Genomic DNA, 21743 nt, shown 5'->3' on the forward strand with positions numbered 1-21743 from the left:
TGGGAGTTACATTTTTGAATACAAGACAAGGAAATACAGAGAGAGAGAGAGAGAGAGAGAGACTCGGCAGTGGAAAAGTTTATTCTCGTTTATCGTTGACCCCCCACCCCCCGTACGGAATAATGTTACGTGACGGAAAGTTGTTTATTTTTTTTGGAAATTATTTTGTTTCTTTTTCGAGGAGGTGGAAGAGAAAGAAAGAAAGAAAGACAGAGAGAGAGAGAGAGAGAGGAAGAAAAATGGAGGATAACGAGGAAAGAGTGGTGCGGGGTATCGACTGACCGATGGAAAAATTTCGACGCGGTGGAAAAAGGTGTGCTATGTCAATGTCGCGACGATTACTGCTAAAAAAATTCTTCCCATTCTTTTTGTTTTCTTTTCTTTTCATTTAATTCTTTCGTTTTTTTCTGTTTTTTTTCTTTCTCTTGTATCGATAATTATCATCGAATAAATATCGTAATTATTTCGGTGAACTTGAAATATGAATTTGGAACGACGACGGTTTCTAAATCGATCGATTAGACACGCCATATACCATATAAGTGTATAGATATACACTTGGAAAGACCACTACATGGATATTAACGTGAGTAATAAGTTTATATGGATAGAATATTTTTCTACACGCGATTGAAATTATTATTCGAAAAAAGGAAAACAAAGAAAAATGAATGATTTTGTTCTGCTTCATTTTCAAGTATAATAATTTTATATAATACAATGTTTTCGTATTAAATCTCGTAATAAGTAGTAATAAGTAGTGTTTCTATATTCGATAGTATTATTTAAAAAAAGAAACAAGAAAAAGTTCGAACGATTTCTTATTACGGCACGTAACGTTAGTTGCATTCGATATCAAAGGTCAACTCGTCTCGTGAATTCTTTTTACGAGAATACCAATCTATTATTAATATCATGATGTATATATTTAAATTATTAATTGACTATGAAACAGTTGTATTATACGAAATCATCATTTTCTAATTGTACGTTGTATATTATATACGTGAGATACCTTCCTAATCAATTATTTTTGAAAAAGCACGTTAACTATAGGGAGTTCATACTTTATAAATATAACGCAGTTTATTAAAAATAGAAATTACCTGATCGGTAGTTCAACGCGTCGAGCTTTTTTCTCTGGGTGTGTCTTCTTTTTCTTTTTACGAAGAAAAGAGAAAATAAGCTTTCTCGTATTTCTGATTGTATAGTAGTTCTATCAAACCAAGAGATTTCTTTTTATTTCCACTTGATAGCTTTATTGATTTTTTTTCCCCCACTCCGAGTACGGATTAATTACTTTTTTAATATCGTATTTATTAATATTATTATTATTAATGAATATTAACTGGAGATTAAAAGGATTTGATATATATAAATATAAATATTATATTACACAACATTACGCGTTAGAATTTTGTTTGTCAAATATTTTTTTTCTATTATCTCATTTTCATTTCTAATAGAACGATACGTAAAAGGTTTTCATTTCGGACCGATATATCATTCGTCGTGGCAGGATGATGAAACGGTGTTGCATCTTGAAATTCGTGTTGTATAATTATACAGCTCGATACGAAAAAAAAAAACAAAACTAATGGCAAATGTTTGACGATGTATTTGTCGATTTTGAGGAAGAACATTTCGTTCGAGAAAAAACGTGTCTTTCGAGATAGATCGAAGATTTCGTCATCTTCAACTTTTAGGCCAGTCAACGCGGGCCAAACATCGACTTTTTTTAATTAACAGCATCAAAATTTGATATAAGGGTAAGTTGACGACGCTGAATCGAATGGTGCTAATTAAAATAACAACTTACCCTTATATCAAATTTTGAAGCTGTTAATAAAAAAAGTCGATGTTTGGTCCGCGTTGATTGGCCTATTTCTTCTTTTCTAACATTGACGATTAAGAATATTGCAATGTGCGCAATCAACAATAACAACAATCGTTACCCCTTTGTCGTCTCGTTGGAATAATTATTATAGTTTGAAAGATTAATCGTAATCATTATCACATGAAAACGACCAATGTACAAGAGAGAGAAAGTATGAAAGAGAAGGAAATTACAGTCGGGGGGGGGCAGGGAAGGGAGTGAGGGGGGCTATGAAACTAATGAATTACGATGGTATTATCGCGTAATCCATCGATTTACGAGTGAGCGTGAATTTATGGGCAAAATATTCGCCGCGTTAACGTTTTCAAAGCAATCAAATATTTATCTATTTTTTTTTTCTTTCTTTCTTTCTTTCACTATTGATATTAAAATGGGGAAGAATATAAGAAGAGAAAAGAAACGGAAGGAAAAATATAATAAAGAAAGAAGGATGACTCTGCCCTTTTTTTTTATTTTCTTTTTTTTTCTCAATAAATTTACCACCCTATCCAATAAACTTTCAAGGATAAAAAAGATCAATCTACTTTCATCATCATTATTATTATTATTATTATTATGTTATGTAAAGAAATTTATTGAAAAAGGTATAAACATCGTTAAATACAGATCAAATCGATTCGGGTACAAGTTTTCTCGACCCTTTTTACTCCCACGCGATAAGTTTATTCTTAGACACCTTGTATATATGTTATATTTTATCCTAACTATTCTTCTATTCTTTTTTTCTTCGTCTTCTTTATTCGTCATCATCATCTTCCTCGTATTGTATTTTGATACCAAGAATACGACGTGTTTACTTGCCGTGTTTACTGACTTTCCTTTGCAATTTTCTTTCTCTCTCTCTCTTTTACCCTTTTTCTTCTATCTCACTCGCACACACACTCGCTCATCATTTATATTATACCACCACGTCCCTCGAAGTTGAATCATTCTCAAGATACGTGTCGCCGCTCGAGTTCTTCTCCCGTGCTATTATCACGCGTCGTAGTTATTATTATTATTATTATTAATAGTGATAATGTTCTTTTTGGAATCTTTAAAAACGAATAATTTTCTTCGTTCTTATTTTTGTTTTCGTACCTTCGATTGTACTCTAAGGGTCGAACCATTCTCGTTCTTCGTTTACTAATTATTTCAATTACAATTACGAATGAAACAATTTAGTAATTTTGCGTGCGTTTATTTCTGTTATTTACAGTGACTCGATTGCATTGCGAATCGGAATCATTCAAAATGGATCTAATTTTGGACATAAACAGCTGGCTCTACCCCATGGATTTAGGTGAGTTTGATTTGTTTGAATATTGTTTTAAGTTTAATATATATTTATGGATACAAACAAAATTAATTGTTTCGAAAGAAAATTAAGGGATTTAGATAAAATGAATTTTTCATGCCAATGCGATTTGCAAATTAGAACAAATGTGAATTAGTAACGTTTCAATGGAAAAATTGATCGTAATAATAATTATAAGTGCAACAAATTCATATATAAAAAAGTGTATTACAAAGTAATATTCATTCATACCCCTACTCTCTCCACTCCGCCATTCATGTAAAAACGAAAATAAGATGGAAAATAAATTGGACGAAAATAATTGATCTCGTTTGTAAGTAAAAGGTATATGAGAGTATATATATAACACGATTTGTTTACGTCGCAGAAGGAAATTCGATAAACTGGTGGACAGAGAGAGAGGGGGGTTGAAAGAAGAAGCAGGTGTATATACAGGGTGTTCTTTAACTGATGATACAAACGAGCAAAGGGATGATTCTACATGAAAAAAAACTGTGTGTGTAATCGTATAGGCTTCGTTTTTTCAGAAAAATTAGTTTGAAAATTTCAGTATTTTATTCTCAGATATATCGGGAAACATTTGAATGCTTTTCAATATGTTCACAAATATTGTTAGTACTCTTGTATCGATTCTATTTTTATCCTTATCGAACAAGGTTGTTAGTTTCCAGAATTGAAAGCTCAGTCGAGTACACGAATACTCGACCAATTTAAAAATGTATTTTTCTCAAAGAACAAAGTTTTGCATTTAATTTTTTTTTTTATACCATCAATTACGGGACACCTAGTATATACATTACGAGTCGTTAGCATGTTGAGTTTTTCCAGTCACACAGAGAAAGACAATCGTTTATAAATATATGTATAACTCAGTCTGTCTGGTTGAGTATTTGAATGCAGGTCACGTTCGAGGGAAGACTTTGAAAGGTCTTCTTCGTTATATTATCCGCGAGCTTGGTTCCTTCGTTAATTTCTTCATAAGTCGACCTTGGATAACATCGTGTCACAAGGAAGGACGTTTAACGTTTTAACGTTTCGATTATTTCGAAATGGTCGGTTTCGAAAACGTCGATCATTCTTTTTGAGATTCGAGTAAACTACGATATTTTTACCACCCAAAGTGTTTTCGTCGATTTACGTATATCGATCATTCTAAGTGAACGACTCTTTTGAAATAGAAATAGTAGTTGAAACGGCGAGAGAGAGAGAGAGAAAAATGAAGGAGAAAGAAAATGTAACAAATCGACGTAGGGTAGTTTCGTTTGCATTTCACACGAGCGAATGCGCCCCCCTTGTAATTTCCGCTTGGCGAGACGCCTTTTTTTTCCCCCCTGTTTTTTATTTTCTTTTTTCTTTTTTGTTATCTTCTTGCTCTTTTTCCACTTCCTATTTTTCTTCTCCTTTTCTGTTAACTTCCTAAGAGAGAGAGAGGGGGGGGGAATTTTATCGAATTTATTTTTCTTCATATTTTCGTTTTTTTACATTATAGTAAATCAAATATGCGTGGAATGGTTGGTGAAAGAATAAGAGGATAGATAAATATGCAGTAGTCCATGTTTAAACGAGAAAGATATGTCCAAATACTTTGAAAATATTCCAAAAATCAGAGAGGAAGGAAGATAGAAAAGATAAAAGTATCTGATCGATTTTGTCTATCCAAAAAAATCGAATTTGATGAAGTTTGCTTGATATATATATATATATATATATATATACACAAATGTTTATAAATAAGAAACTTATGTTCCATTAACAATCAAGAATAGAACAAGATTTACGAGAAGGAGTAAGAATTGCGAGGGTTTATTTCCTGTGTTAAATTTCGGTTTAGGTGGCACGTGCGATTCCGCTACGAATTTCTATTTTCCCTGTCGAATTTCTATTTTGCAGAAGAGAGAAAGAATAGAGCGTCATGTCCGTTTCAACGATGAATGCCAAAACGAACATATGCCAAGAACAGCTACTGCATCTCGAACTATGTTGCATTTTGTTTGCTTTCATCTTTGTATTTGACTGAAGGAACCGTTGCTTCTCTTTGGTCATAAATCATTTTCTTTCACATATATATACATATTTTTTAGAAATTTGGTATTAGAAGAACGTAACGTAATTCCTCGAGGAAGAAAAAAGAGAAAGATAATCGTATAAAGAAATAGAGAGAGTAAATGATAGAAAGAGAGAGAGAGAGAGAGAAGAAGAGGAATACAATTCGCATAACCCACTTGGACTCGCAAGTTGCGCCCAAGGCCACGTCATGTTGCAGCCGCAGCAACAGCAACAGCAATAGCAGCAGCAGCAGCAGCAGCGAGAGTCCGTGTCCTTCCCGCCTATCGAAACGGTCGGCACAGGGTCGTTTCGAGTACGACGTGGTTCCATGGACGCGATCCTGGATCTATCCCGTATTCGTTAGTAAGAGGAGGTAGGAATAGTGCGCGCGCGAGCGCGTCACACCTACAAGTAACGAAGGCCACGGAAGGGTGGGGTTGGCCAGTATCACCGTCGATCCTCCCGCATGTTTACAGATTCATATTCCCCTTCTGTGTGCACTCACACGTATCTACACCCTTCTCTCCCACCCTCTTTTTCTCCTTTATGCGTTCGCGGTTTCCCCTCGCTTCATTCCCCACCATTATCGAAAGAGAAAGAGAGAGAGAGAGAGAGTACTAGCAACAGAGAGAAGCGCAGCAGCAGCACATCAGCAGTAGCCATAGTGTGTATATATATATACACCTTCCCTCGAGTTTTGTCTACTACTGCAACGACCATCGGTCTACATTCTCATTATTCTACAATGGAATATTAGAAAAACGAATAAACATAACATTCTATATTCATTACCATCTACATCAAGGATATATAAACCATTAATAAAAAAGATCGATAAGTACCAAAGAATTTATTAATGAAATTAAAAAGAAAAAATACGAATAAAGAAATGCAATAATAGAAAAGAAGCTTTATGATAAATGAACTTATCGTGCATTCTAATAGTAAGATCTGCAAAGAAAAAGAAAACTATAATAAATTATAGAAGATAGAAAGGCGATCGAAATAACAGAGGGAGGAGAAAGAAATGCTGGAAGAGGAGGAGAAAGAGAAAAGTGGTGGGGATAGCGCGCGCGAGCACGCTTACGAGAGGGGTGGCAAGGTTATAGCGCGTGGAGCCAGGCAGGCAGCAGGCCGCTGTATTGACGCGCGGCGTCGAGGCTTGCGCGAGATGACGCAATCCCTCCCCCTCCTAACCCTGGCGAGTGTTCGCGAGCGTCTCCGAGTTTCCCCCACTCTTGGAAATTGGCTCGCCCCGGCGAATCGTGGCTCTCCCCACTCCGACGTTAGCAGTGGTAGCGGCGGCGCAAGCAGCGCTCCCGCCTCACCTGGTAGCTCCCTCAAGTTCAATGCCAAGGTCAAAGCGGCTTAGACTCTGAGCCGTGTCGGTCGCGCGTGCCGTGCTCTCCGCTAACTCGCTTTGTGATACAGTAGAAGTCGACTACGCTGGTGTGTGGATTCTTCCGCTCTTATTGCGATACGTATTCTCATCATCTTTCTACTTCTTTTTCTTCTTCTTCTTCTTCTTCCTCCTCTTTATCTTTATCTTCCCTTATTTTTTATTTTTTTTTTTATTTTATCTTTCTTTATCTTTCCTACTTTTATTTACTTTTTATCTTTATTGTTCTTTCTCTCGCTATATCTATCTTGCTTGTTTTATTTATTTCTCTCTTCCTCTCTCTCTCTCTCTCTCTTTCTTTCTCTTTCTCTCTCTCTTTCTCTCTTCCACGAAAACGGTGATTATCGGCGACGAAGCAACCGCGGCGGACATCTTGTTTGATTCGAGTGACGTCAGTGGCGGAAATTTCGAGCGTGTTCTCCTTCTCGCAACGTCAACGACGACAACAAGAAGGATGAGGAGAAATGACGCCGCGTGGGCGTCGACGAGGGAGGCGGGCAGGAAGGGGGTGGTGGTCGGCGAGGGGGTTAGTAGGAGGAGAGCAAAGGGTGAACAAGAGAGAAGCTGTGTACTGCCTTGCGAGGATCGAACAGTAGCAGCACCTCGTCCGTTAATCGCCGTTGCGAATCTCGCCATGAAGGAGCAAGGTCGCGACAGGTGTGCGTACAGTTCTCAACTACTACCAACAGAGATTGCTGCTACTATTGCTATACCATTATCATATTTGGATTCGTTCTTTCCGCTATTGGCCGGAAGAAGGAAGAGGAAATTGTCGAGGGAGAACGATACGTAAATATTCATATATGTATTGTTCGTCGTGTTGCTGTTGTTACTTGCCGCTGGCTGACCTATTCGGAGAATTAGGAAACTGCATGAATATGCATTACATATACGCAAGGAAATGCTGCTGCGTCTTCTCTCGTTTGCGATCGATGATCAACGATCATGCGAATCGTCGGCGAAACGATAGCTCTCTCCCCTTCCGCTGCACCGAGCTATGGCGCACTTTGACGTCAAGAAGCAAGATGGCGGTTTTTGGGTAGCCCGGAGAAGAGCGCCGGCGGTCATCGTTTGTGCGTCGTCTTTTCTCTAACGTATCCTCCTCTTCGTAGTCTTCTTTTCATCATCATCATCTTCGATCGGAACGATTTTCTTCCTGGGATTCTGTCTTACGGTATTCATATTTTTCTCTATTTATCCTATATTCCTTTCTCTCTCTCTCTCTATATATATATATATAATATTTAATAACACAAACAATAATCTATTGATTTAATTGGATTTTAAATAAGACTCTCTATTATATATTCGTTCAAACGTATACACGATTACGATTTTCACAATGGGACAACTTCCTAGTTAATCCGATAGAGAGAATTAAATGGGGATAATAGGGGTTGGTAATAGGGAATAGAAGGGTACATCTAATAATTCGTCTTACTTTCGAAATAATCAAGATCATTCTCATGGAATTGCAACGCAAGGTCGAACGAAATATGTCTGTTCGTATAGTTAAAAGTACAATTTGCGATAGGATCAATTGATTACGCAGATTTTCCAACATCGTTGTCTTTTTCTTTTTCTCTTTCTCTCTCTCTCTCTCTCTCTTCTGCGTCTTCCGTTCCCCTCTTCAATTCCTCTCCCTCTTGTTCCTCCTCTTCCTCCTTCTCTACCCCTCATCTTCCTTCTCTCCCCTTCATCCTCCTCTTCTCCTCCTACTCGTACTTGTGTTCGGTGGTATCGATCGGCGCGATACTATAGCATTTTCATGAATATACGTTCACAGAATTAACCCTGACCTTGTACTTGCAGTCTAACTTCTCTCTTACGTGTTAGAATCTCTCTCTCTCTCTATCTTTAACGATCAGGACAACGAACATACGTTTCCTTTTTATCAGAAGATTCATCGAAAAATATATTCTTTATATATTCGCATTTAACAACCAACCATGTTACTCATTTCTATGCATTATTTCTCCCTCTCTCTCTCTCTCTCTTTCTCCCAACAGCAAGCGTATATACACCCTAACCTCCTTTCACAATTCGAGTCCCTTTTCCCTTTCAGATTCACCGTCAGTCTCTCTCTCCCTCCCTCCCTCTCTCCCTTCACCCTCCTCTTCTCGTCCTTCACCCGATTTCTCTCGTCCTTTTCGCTCGTAACTCCTCCCTTCCCCTCTAGGTCGTATCTTTCGCGTTAAGGATTCTTCTTCTTCTTCTTCTTTATATGTGTGTGTATCTCCTTGCCTTGTTGCCTTCTCCTTCACGTTTCGCATATTTTAACCGTCCGAGCACGCAGTTGAGATCATAATGGCTTATTGTTCTTCAAATATTTCTCTCTCTCTCTCTCTTTTTCTATCTTAAACATTAATTTGCTTATACGTTTAGAAACGTTTTGTTCGTTAAATCTTAAAGATTGATCTGATATTTTGATTAACGTGAGAATTTTCCTAATGCTGCAATTTTTCTTTTTCGTAATCATCGTCATTATTGGAGTTGTTTTTTTTTTATATATTGCTTTGTTAATAATTCAAAAAAAAAATAATAAAATTAAAAAGATCTCGTATATTGACAGTTGATTTTTGTAAATCTTTCTGATTCGACGTAGTCGCGAGTCGGTTCACAAACAACAACGCATGACTAATCACATACACGTATCTCATATCAAAGTTTCGATTTTGGTTTCGGTCGTTTTCGTTCGTTTTCGTTGTAGGTCGACTCGAATAAACTCGAGCTAGGTTCGACTTCACTTTGCGGGAGTAATTTACTGATCGCTTATGTAATCGGCAATATCGCAATACCGTTCGTTCGTTCGTTCGTTCGTTCTTTCGTTCGTTCGTGGTTGTCATCATCGTCATCGTCACCGTCAACCAACGTTCAACATTTTCGAATTACGCGACTAACATCGTTCCGACTACGTTCGAGCTTCTATTTGAAATTTTCCTCTATTATTTAACTTCGAAATAATATAAATTGTCGATAATACAATTTCAATTCGAAAAACGCCAGACATATTTTGAAAATATTCTCGTGAAATAATCGAAAGAAATTCATAGAAGTAATTCAATGAATGGTGGTGAATAAATAAAACGATATGGATGAAATTATTCATAACTTCCACGTACTCTTGCTATTTTTTTACAAAATATTTCATCAGATTGGATAATGTAACGTAAGAAAACAGAGAGAGAGAGTTAGAGATAAGTCCCTTAATTTTCATGATTAATTTTTTCCTTTCGACGAATTTCCTTATCTAACAAGAATTTTATTTGAAATTGTGTTTAGGTGACAAATTCCGATTAGTGTTAGCAACGACACTTAGAGAGGATGGTTATCCCGATGGCGGAGAATGGAATGCAACGGATCAAGAAGGTGGTTCTAGAGCGGACAGTTTTGAATACGTGATGTCGGGAAAGGTTTATCGGATCGAAGGTGACGAGGCCAGCAACGAACCTAGCAGTAGATTGTAAGTCATTTTAGATTTTTTCTCAACGAAATTTGATTACAATAATTCGATCAATTAGATTTCCACAGAAATACATTGAAAATATTCGATTTTTAAATCTATCTGTAAACTCGAATATCGATAATAATCGAATTTTAATTGGAAAACACGTTCGAAATGAATCTCATTAGATTTTCATTCGTATTTAATTATTATTTTATTTCGAATAATTTATTTGAATAAGATTATTTCAATAATAGTAGTAGTATAGTTCGCATCTCTGAACATTTCCGATATACTAATGGATGAACAAAACTGTAAACAAACTTTGATTTCGTGACTCGAAATACGAGTTCTGAATGTTGTTTCATTGAGATATTCAAACTGCGTCAAAATATCTAGGTGTATGTATTTACATGTGCATATATATGTAAATAAAAAGGTATACGTGTGGCGGCGACGAAGCGCGTAAACGCGCGCTTCCGTTTTGTGCTCTCTGATTGGCTCTCTTCCAGTGACTCTCTCCAATCTTTTACCATCTCAACCATCGCTAAATAAAAGCGTTCTGTGTTACTTTGTATAAACGAAAGAAATGAAAAAGTAAAAGGACTTACAATTTATTTATTTTATTTTATTTTTCTTTTTTCTTTGGGCATATACAAACAACGTAACAAAAAAAGGGGGAAAGAAATTTATTTTTACATTCAATTATTAATATAAAAATAGTAATTATTGTGAGAAAACAAGTTGACGTTTTTTTTACAGCAATCAATTCAGTATATGAATCAATTATTGTAGAAATAAATTTACAACGTTTTCGTAACAAAACGATCCAATTATATTCAATATGATTCTTATTTTTTTTTCTAATTTGTTTTTTTTTTTTTCTTTTCCAAATAGGCCAACCAAAAACAACTGTTACTACCTAAAAAATGATAGATTTATTGAATAACGAAAATATGAGAGACGACGCAGTAAAACATTTTTAACAGTTTTATCTTTCAAGTGAGTCACGTTTAAAAATACAAGGAAGTAAAAATGTCGAAGAAGTACGATTTATTAATTATCGTAGTATTCTAGATAAAAAAAATGGTTGTTAATTTGAAAACTTAATAGATTACATTTTCTAGATGACCATTCATAGTTTCTCTCATCATCTTTCTCTTTCTCTCTCGAATCTCGAATCTCGAATCTCGAATCTCCTTGATAGAGGATTCGGATTACATATAACATTTTATCGCGAAGACGTTAATTTTGTTCGTAGACCTTGACATTACTTAAACGGTACGAAGGCTGCCGCTGTATAAAAGCCGAACAACCAGACGTGTAGTATTCCTGTTTCCGCATTACGTAAAGAAATCAATGGAAGTTTCATCAGGTTTTTACGGCACGTGTAGCTTTCCAAATGAAAAAAAAAATATATATATATTTACAGTATTTGTTGTCCCAGATAATAATTAGAAAGTATTTTAGGGATTGGGTATCTGCCCAAAAAAAAACAAAATGTCTTGCTCATTTTAGGACAAGCAAAAAAAACACATACGCGTGTAATAATATGTGTGTATTATTACACATTTGTAATATATGTTTTATTAGAATCTAAAAGAAACGCTTACGATAACAAAGGTTTCCAAGATAAACTCTTCATTTCAAGAGCGACTTATCTTACGGCCTTGAAATACGACTGAAATGTCCCAGATGGCGATGGTCGTACAATTCGTAAGAAAATGATGCAGGTTATCGAAGAGGAATTCAGTCTGACACGATTATGACTCTGTCTGTGTGTACTCGCATGAGATATTATTATTGTCAAAGATAGAATGCAACGTGGTGCATCGTGTAGACACACACACACTCGATAAGATAAGACAAAACGAGCAAACTGCATTTTTTTTTTCGTAGAGGAACTATAGTAGACATTTTATAATCAAACGAACAAAATATCTTTTCCTATTATTTTTTCTTTTTCTCTCTTATGGATAACGCAATAGTTTTTATCTTTCCTACAACATAGGTTTTTTCTTAAATATACGTTAGAGATACTTGGAAAGTATATCTCTCTCTCTATTATCCATTAATAGAGGCATCAATCTAATCATGACAAATTTCAACTTGAAATTAAATATATTCATTGATTTTAATTATAACAGAGATATTGAAAATAGCAACGTATTCTATTCTTATCAATTAGTTCTCGTTAATAAATCGAAATAAATAGTAATATCCATTATTTGTGCGTCACTTTTTGATAAAGTTTCCTTCATTCGTGAAAATCCGATACTTATGTCCGTAAAAAAAGTCATTAAAATCTTCGACATTTTAGAAGAAGGAAGAGGAACACGTTCAAAACAAAAATTCAAACATTTCAAACTATTAGGATAATTCAACGATAAACATTAATATTCGATTTCCTGAAGATTCAGTGGAAACGGAATAAATACCGGCAGCTCGGTCGATAACTAAGCTCTCAATTTGGAGTTTAAAATTGTCCGCGGGAGCTCTCAACAAATTTAAACTTCGAGAAAAAGTTGAAAAAGTATGTACATATTTATTTATATATGTACTTACTTATATTTCTCTGTCTCCACTTTCTGCAACAACTTTTCCTCACCCCCTCGAAAGAAAACGAAGATATGAAAAAAAGGATCTAAAAAGGTATAAACAGAATCGAAGAAGGAAGAAGAAAATGAAAAGGCAAATGAGAAATTATTCACAAATGTAAGCTAAAAAGAAAATGAAGGATGATGTTGATGATGATGATGATGATGATGATTATGATGATCATGATGATCGAAAAGTTGGGGAAAGAAGATGCACGGTCGGTAAAATAGCGATGATATAGCAAAATGAAAGAAGGAAATGAAGGAGGCGTCGTCAGCGGCGGCGAAAGCTGCTCTCGGAGAACAGGGAGCCACTCTGCGTTCACTCGGTAGATAATGAAGCGAGTGAACACAGCTGGTGGTATCTCAGTTTTCTAGGGGCGTTGGCAACTCTCATTGGTTTACCAGTTGACTATTACCACCCGGTTGTCTCTCTTTCACTCTCTCGGTGGTGCACAACTTATCATCAAACTAATCCCTCTTCGGAAGCTTGCTAAACCCTGACTTTTGTATCAGTCATATTATTCTTTTCTATTCATCTGTGATAACTATTTATTTTTGCGGTGGGGTTCGCGAAGAAGAAGCCCCCTTGGGAGAACGAAAGAGAGAAAACTGCTTGTCAATTGGTTGTTGTTCTTCTAAAATCAAGATGATCAAAGAGGATCGTTCAGAAAAAGTGAATAAACACGCTAAAGGAATCGATCTTTCATTCCACAGGATTCATTCATCGACCATGACAATGACTACATTTTTATCTTTCTATTTTTCTCATCATCCAACAAGCAACCAATCATCCAATGGCAGATTTTCATTCGCATCAGAATGCGGACAAATTTAGAAGGATCGTCCTGGACCACCGTTAGTTTATTTTCAACCAACCATTTTCCCATCCCACGCTTCTTTCTTAAACTATCTTACTTTACTTACTTTGCGTTATTTTTGTTTGATCTTGGCCGTTCCATTTTATTCGACGAGATGCATCCTCATCGTCAACGTCATTATCATTATCCACTCGTTCTCTCGTATCAATCATTTTTTATTTTTATTCGGATAATACAAACGAGTGGAATAAAATCATTTCATAATCATTAACAATTCTATTTTATTTCTTTTTCATTTTGTCCATCGTCGTTCGTTCCATTTAATCATCCTACTGTGTCTACTCGTGATTTATTTTACAAAATAAACATAAGACACACATACACGAATGACAGGATCGTATTTGATTCTTCGTTCATCTCGAGAGAACGAGACGACGAGAACAGACTCGTCTATTATTGTAATCTCCCTTGGAAACGTTTTACAAGGAATCTACTCGAGGGAAGTAGAAGAAGAATAAGAAGAATAAGAAGAAAATAAGGAGGAAGCATTAATAATAAGAAGAAAACTTTTTCCTCGTCGTACTTATTTAATTCAGAAAAAACGTTGAACGTCGTCTCTCGAGATATCATTTTAAAAGTAGACACGAGAATGGCTCATACAATTTCATTCTTCTTACTTTGAACGGTTTCTTCCTTATCTTGTTAGAATATCTTTAGATAGATGTGTCTAATCGATCATGAACGGAGAAGACAATTCCATGAGTTCCACTAGCGTTTTAGAATGGAACGTATAAGTTCCGTCATTTTTATATATACAGTGTACATATATATATGTGTGTGTGTTCACTAATATTATTTTAATTTCTAGACGTTCATACATGCACACGTATATATATATGCAAATGTACACGATATGTATATGTTTATTAGAATAAGTTTATGTACAGGTGCACATATATATGTATATATATGTATGTACAGGTAGACGTATATGTTATATATATATATATTGGTATATGTTTGCGAGGCCAAACGGGGGCGTGACATCTGGGAAATGAATTATTGATCGGGGTCGTCCGAGACCCCGGAATGGATATAGCTAATCCTCTGGCAACCCCGGCAACGCGCAGGCACACGCATGATGTTGCCAACAAACGCGTAATGCAACCTCGATAGGCCTTCTATGTGTTCCATTCTCTCTCTCTCTCTCTCTCTCTCTTTCTAACTCCTTCCCTTCCTCTGTCAGTCTTTGTGTGCATGCGTGTGTGCGTGTCGCGTGTCGCGTGAGTTATATGTTTCCTATGTCCTTTACTGTCCCGTCTTTCAATTCCCCGTTAATTATTCCTGCCAACGCGAATCGATTTCGTGAAAGCCTTGTCCAATACGCGTGTGTACGTACGTGTCTGTGTGTCTGTGTTCTCTCATCATGTCGCTCGTGAAAGTCTAATATCCTTTTCATCGATATCAATCTCTCTCTCTCTCTTTCTCTCTCTTTCTCGAATATTTTTATTTCAAATCAATCCTCTTCGAGCTTTTTTATTTTGTTCAATAGAAAAAAAAAAGAAAAACAAACGGTAACAATAGCGGGAAGGATTATTTTAATCTATCTTTGAAATATTTAAACACTTGCATTCATTTAATCGTGCAAAGGTAAAAAGAAATACTTAAAAATATATATATATTTTTTTTTTTTTTTTTCTCTTTCATCTTGTAAGGAATAAAATAAAAAAGTGACTTTATTTGAAGGTAGTTAGTTGTGTTCGTTCCTCAAATTTCGCGGTTAAGAGACCGGTAAGACGATCCTATTGTAAGCCGCAAGAGACTTTTATTTTTGATTATTTTTATTTATGATTTCTCGTTCGTATCAAACCAGCAAGCAAGCAAGCAAGTAAGCAAGTCAGCTGATCACGGAAATCATTCGTATTATCACGCGCGTGCGTGCACGCTTGCGCACGAGTAAACAAGCTCGTGATTGGTCGAAACACGCGCACGCGCACACTGCCCTCCTCGATTACTTACGCGGATGCAAGGTCGTCCGGGCTGTCAAAAACAGCTGAGCACCACACGGTCTGCCAATCAGCTGATCCTCGAGTTTTGCCGGGGTTCGAGAGTACCTTCGAGCCAATATTATACTTGTTCTTTTATTTTTGTTTTTTCTTTTTTCTTTGTGTTATTCAATATTAATTATTTGAATAATGTTACATTGTATTTAAAATTCTTTCCTCTCTTTTGATAAACATCTCGCGTTATCTTTTTCTTTTTTAAATATTAAAAGGGTAATGACAAAAGTGATTAAATTTGTATGTTTCTCATTTTATATATTTTTTTTCCTTTACGTACAACGAATGTTTACGAAAGATCAGAAATATGAACGTAAAAAGTGATAAGGAAAAAAAAGAAAGAAAAATTAGTAGTGAAATGATACTCATTTATCGGGTCGATATAAATTAAAACGTATTATTATGCTTAGGTTCTCTATCTTCGTTACTGGGATATTAATTTCAAGGCAATGAGTTAGCGCAACATGGTGCTTTTATTTACTGAAATTAATATTTACTATATAATACACGATGATTCCTTGATAAATGATCAATGATAGATAAGAACCAGAAGTTTTTTAAGTGTTATGTTCGTTATAAACGATTTTTATCTAAGATATTTATCTATCTATGAAACTGTTATTATAGGAGAAAAAGAACCAAGAACACGCACACAACACGCGCGCGCACACACGGAGCGTATATTTTTCATTTTAATTATATACATCGTACCATGTTAGCGAATATCAAAGACCGAAAATTTCTTTGAGGAAGGAGGTGCACCATATTGCTGAACATAATCGAATTTCAATATCGTTCGATCTTTGCCGAATATAATGTACACGTTTATATATATATATTTCCTTTATGTATTATTAAGTACGTGTTATATACGTGTTCCGATTGGAACCTCGTGATAATTATAACGAGACTAACACGCTTCCGCCATTGCTATAATAAATTGCAATATGCTGCAGAACAGCAGGATCGCTACAGATCACTTCCAATAAAGAGAGAACAAGAACAGATAATCAGAATATTATGCAAATAAGTAACCTGATTCTATGAGTCATACTTTGACTTTTTACAGACAACAACAAAAAATCAATTACAACGAAGAGATTATTCGAACAAAACATTGTTCCGTAATGTTTGAGAAAATATTTTTATGACAAGATTTGAAATTATGAAATATTTCAAGATCGTTAGTCAACAACAATGCGTGTTCGATTACACGACGTTTTATGATATCGAACATGTTTTTTCTAAGTGAAGAATATTCGAGAAACAGGGAATGAGATATTGAGAGAGATAGTTGATAGTAAAAAACAAAAAGAAAGAGAGAGAGAGAGAGAAGAAGTTTATGTAAGGCCGTTACCAGCTGCAGTTTTAGTTTCAACATGCGTTTTTGGCAAGCCAAGCGGAAAAACATTTTCTTTTCGTTGGTCTAACCACTGCGAAGAATATTATTGGCACATCTTCTATTTTCTTAAATATTTAAGAACACATACTAGAACGTTTATGGAATTTAAAATATTTAAAAAAATGGGGGGTGGGGGAACTGCATTTATAGATCGAAGAAAGTAATTTTATCAAAAAAATAAAAATGTATATGCGTGTAATAAATACATTTTTTATAGTAGATACGAATATGACAAGGAAGAGAATAATAGTATACACTGCCACGTAATTCGAGTATTATACAAGCAAAACCGCGGCCATTTAACTATCAGCTGATCCTCTTTAACCACTTTTCCGATTCCGCATTTGGCGTATTAGACACGTTCCTCCTATTTCATTTTTAATAGTTCTCTCTCTCTCTCTCTCTCTCTCTTTCTTCATCCCTCTTTAATTAACAATAATATTCATCTTTCGTGCATATTAAACAAATCAAATTTTTCTTATACCTTTTGTTTTCAATTCAATCAATTATTTAAAAACGTTGAATAGTTTGATTTACAATTAGCCAAAATTAGAGATTAAAGAAGATTGAATAGAAAACTTGGAAGTTTCTTTAGTATTAAAATAACTCTTATTAACACATGTATGTATCCCTAGGAAATAGAGAAGAAAATATGTGTGTGTGTGTGTGTTATGTGTTAATATGCGTTATATAGCAAAATCGTATACGCTTTAACAACACCTACGCTGTTTTTCAACGTTCTCTTTTCTGACGAAAACATTATCGTACATTACGTATCTACATTGCAACGGCTAAGATCTTTCTTGGTACGACCTGTGATCTTAAATGCGCGTTTTAAAAGCACCATTCTGAATCACCTATTGTACTCGTCGTCGTCGTCTTATATAGGCGTGTAACGACGTCGTTAAATTTTCCACTTACATATATCCTACTTCTTTCACGTGATCGTTTTTCAAAAAAAAAAAGAAAAAAAACATTATATTCAATTCTACGAAGTACCAATCGTTTAAATATTCCGTATTCGGGTTAAATCCATTCTAATGGGGGGGAGGGGTAGTCAATGGAGTTTCATTTTCATTTCAGCAAAGTTATTTCGTTTCGTGTCTTAAACAAATAATTGAACTTTAATATTAGACGTGGGAGGAGTGGGGACGGGGGAGGAAAAGGCGAATTAATTTCATTAAAAATGGTCATTTAGAAAAGTAAGAAGAAAATAGAATTTTTAAATCCCACTTTTTACGAAAGTATTCGAATTATAATATCCCCTTTTTTTTTTTCAAAATCAAATTACGTTTGATGAAAAAGATCCGGGGCTGAACTTTTTCCGTAACATTTTCCATTAATAAATAAAAAAAAAAAATCCCCGACTAAAATGCGATATTATTTATAACGCGTTTAAAAAAAAAAAAAAAAAAAGAAGGGAAAAAGAAATTCAAGAATTATAGGCAATCGTGTTTCGAATTTAATAAAATCGGGTTGTTTTTTTTCTCCTTCTCGAAGTGTGTTCCAGATCTCCCTTGCCAAGCTCTCTCTCTCTCTCTCTTTCTCTCCAGTTCCCAGGGGTGACCTAGTTCCATTTATCCCCTCGCAATCCTGACGCAACCTGCCTGGTGAACCTCCAGCAGTGGTTCGTGTATCCATAGACCTATGTGAAATTACCAGGCTTACCAGATGGAGCTTGTCCTCTCTCTCTCTCTCTCTCTCTCTCTCATCTTCCCTCAATTCCCTCCCCTCGCGGCTCGGCTCGTTCTCTCCAGCACTCGTTCGCGTACCCTTGTCAAGAACACTCCTGGGGAAAGGTCAGACAGTCAGAGGCCAACCTACGTAAAATTAGGTCAACCCCTGTCGAGCAAACCAGCGCTTTCTCCCCACTCCTAACTCGTTCGTTCGCGTTCATTCGTTCGTTCGTTCGTTCGTTAGTTCTTTCTCTCTCACTCTTTACGAGGAAGAGTCCAACACGTTTCTCTCACACGTAGATACACTCTTACACATACATATATACATACATTCTTTTACTGTTTCTTTTTACCTGGTGTTATCGGCGCTGATGTTACTTTGGTGGTGTTGGTGGTGATCTGCTACGTTTCTGAAGTTCGACTGTGCCGATTGGCAGGAAGTGAGCTCGTCGAGGACGGATGAAATCATCTGGAAAAAGAGGCGAGGCAGGTTTCGTTTTTCTTTCCATATCAAGAAAATCATCGTCATCGATCGATCATTCTTATTATTCTTCTTCTTCTTAATCTTCTTTTAATCATCGTTATCGTCCTCGTTATACACTTCTCGTCTCGTCTCGTCTCGTTTACTGGTAAATGCATTCTATCTCTATTTTGTATTACCTTTAAAGATTATCTTTTAATGGAACTACCTTTCGGATGTAATTAAGGTTGCTTGGATCTTTGGGATAATAGAAGGATCGATGATTTTTTTTTTTTTAGAAAATGCTAATTGCTATTACGATGAAACTAATATGATGAAATATTCTGTTAGGATGTTTTTCTTTTTTCTTCTTTTTTTTTTGTATCATTGCATATTCGTTATTGTTTTTATTTCCATCGTTTGATTGATTATTAGACACAGTATCATCATTATCATTAGTTAATGGGATATTTTCATTTTAATTGCGTAGAAATGTTTGCGTGTGCGTTAGTGGTGTGAGTTGTTAAAGATTGACTCGTACGTGGAATATTCAACTATTTGTCTACTAACGATCGAAGTTCTAGGAAATGGGGAGATGGGTGGAAATATGAGGATGAGAATGGTATAGGGATGGAAGTGGGAATGGGATCCACTGACGTCATTGCTCACGCATATCACCATAAAAACACCCATACGATTAAAATCGATAAAAAAAAAGAAATAAGATAAACTAATTCGAACTCTCCGTTCAAGGATTCCTCCTCTAATTCTGTAGTTTCCGATAAAACGTATATTTCATTTGAAAATCGATGAAAATGAATCATTTTCAACAAATTCCTATATCTTACGATAATGTGACATTATATTATCTCAAAGAATGGCATATTTCATTAAGTAAAGCACTTTACACGTTTGTACACCTGTTCACACAACAAATACCTATAGAGATAACATATAAATGATTACAATTTTTCTAATGGAAACATTCATATATTTGACTAATCCTTGAAATTTCTTTGTTTTATCATTTAAACGTATTTTGAGCTTTTCGTTAAGCCAATAGGTTTTATTGTTTTTCAATAAAAATGCATTTGCGTGCATTAAATGAAACAGTATCTAAATTATAAATTTCAATCATCATAATCATTGTCGTTGTTATTATTATTATTATGTTTTCTTCGTTTTTTCCGTATACGAGCTTAAGTAGAAAACCGTGACATTGAAATGCACATTGCAGGTGCATATTTGCGTGTGTCTGCTTGCTGCATGTCTATGTGTGTGTGTGTGCAGTAGTTAAAGACCTTTTAACGTAACCTGGCTGGCGTTTCCATAGAACATCAACTACACGCCTTTAAATACGCTTTTATACTACACCAACAACGAGTACGACGTCAGAAACATCAACGAGGCCACACCGAGGGCCACGTGTTGCGCTTCTTCTCACCCTCGTTTTTCTTCTCTCTCTCTCTCTCTCTCTCTCATTCTTTTTTTCTTTCTTATATTTCTTGTTATATTCTCACAGGAGTAGAAAATTTGTTGGCTGATCGATATGTTTTCAAGGCCAACTTTTGTTTCATTAATTTATTCGAAACGTTAATATTTCTGTTATTAATTATTAATACGATTATACGAAATTTATGATATTAATATCTCGAGGGTATGCGAATGTTATGTTTTAAAGTTGAACAATTTTGGTTGTATTTGCCTTTCTCTCTCTCACACATATACATACACATACATTCACACTCTCTCTTACTCTTTCACTTTCTCTTTTTTTAGCAACTGCACACGACACAGTTGTCACCAAGCCAAATTCGGATATCTTTAACCTAGAGAGAGAAAGAGAGAAAGAAAAAGTATGTGTGTCTGCTGTTATGTATGTGCGTTCCAAGATAAACCTTATATTTTATCTAGATAATTAACGAAAATTAATATTCATTTAAATTTCGGGCTAATAATTAGCACAAATTTGAAATATTTTATTTACGTTATCTAATTTTCTCTTTGATGATATATATTATATATACGTTTCATTTATTTAAATGATACATATATATTTTATAATTGAGATAACCAATTCTTATATTAACGTTCATATTGGAACATACGGTAAATACGTTTATAAACAAGAATCCATTATCTTTGATCTTTAACACGTCACAGAAATAAATTATTTACTCATCGATATACATCTCTCTCTCTCTCTCTCTCTCGCCAAAAATAACATCCTACAAAAAAGGAACACCTATGTATATGCGATCGTTTAAACGCGGAAAAAGCGATTCGTTTCCTGTTTTTTACACAGAAAAAAAAACAGACAGAAATATACACATGTACAAACACACACACAGAGCTAACGTTCGGAGACTTCATCATCGTTTATGATCATCCTCATCGTCCATATCTCTTTCTTTCTGTCTGTTGTCTATCCCACTCTCTCTCTCTCTCTCTACCTCTCCCTCTCTTTCAAATTACATAATCCTGACGAAGTATCGTTTGATGGTGGTGGTCACTCGGGTCGGCCATTATGCGAACAAGCCGCGTGTAAGCTCTCTCTCTCTCTCTCTCTTTCTGTCTGTCTCTCTCCACACAGCATACATACACAGACAAAGACTAGTCCTCTAATACTCATGGTATACTCTG

General features: G+C 35.4%; 1 protein-coding gene and 1 long non-coding RNA gene across 3 annotated transcripts in view; one reads left to right on the forward strand and one right to left on the reverse strand.

The window, feature by feature from the left end:
• LOC122525486 (DNA-directed RNA polymerases I, II, and III subunit RPABC3) overlaps positions 1-21743 on the forward strand; it is a 52967-nt gene that overhangs the window by 16476 nt on the left and 14748 nt on the right. For both annotated transcript variants that reach the window (XM_043648318.1, XM_043648319.1), the window contains exons 2-3: positions 3096-3179; positions 9922-10102. In XM_043648318.1, the coding sequence (XP_043504253.1) occupies positions 3096-3179; positions 9922-10102 (265 nt within the window). The remainder of the gene's footprint in view (positions 1-3095; positions 3180-9921; positions 10103-21743) is intronic.
• LOC122525488 lies at positions 18419-19223 on the reverse strand. The gene is made up of 2 exons (XR_006305805.1): positions 18994-19223; positions 18419-18753 (listed from the first exon to the last, which is right to left on the reverse strand). It is a non-coding gene; the product is annotated as an uncharacterized LOC122525488 (long non-coding RNA).

Source organism: Polistes fuscatus, unplaced genomic scaffold, assembly GCF_010416935.1.
Source record: "Polistes fuscatus isolate 324 unplaced genomic scaffold, CU_Pfus_HIC Scaffold9, whole genome shotgun sequence".
In the NCBI taxonomy this organism is placed as follows: Eukaryota; Metazoa; Arthropoda; class Insecta; order Hymenoptera; family Vespidae; genus Polistes; species Polistes fuscatus.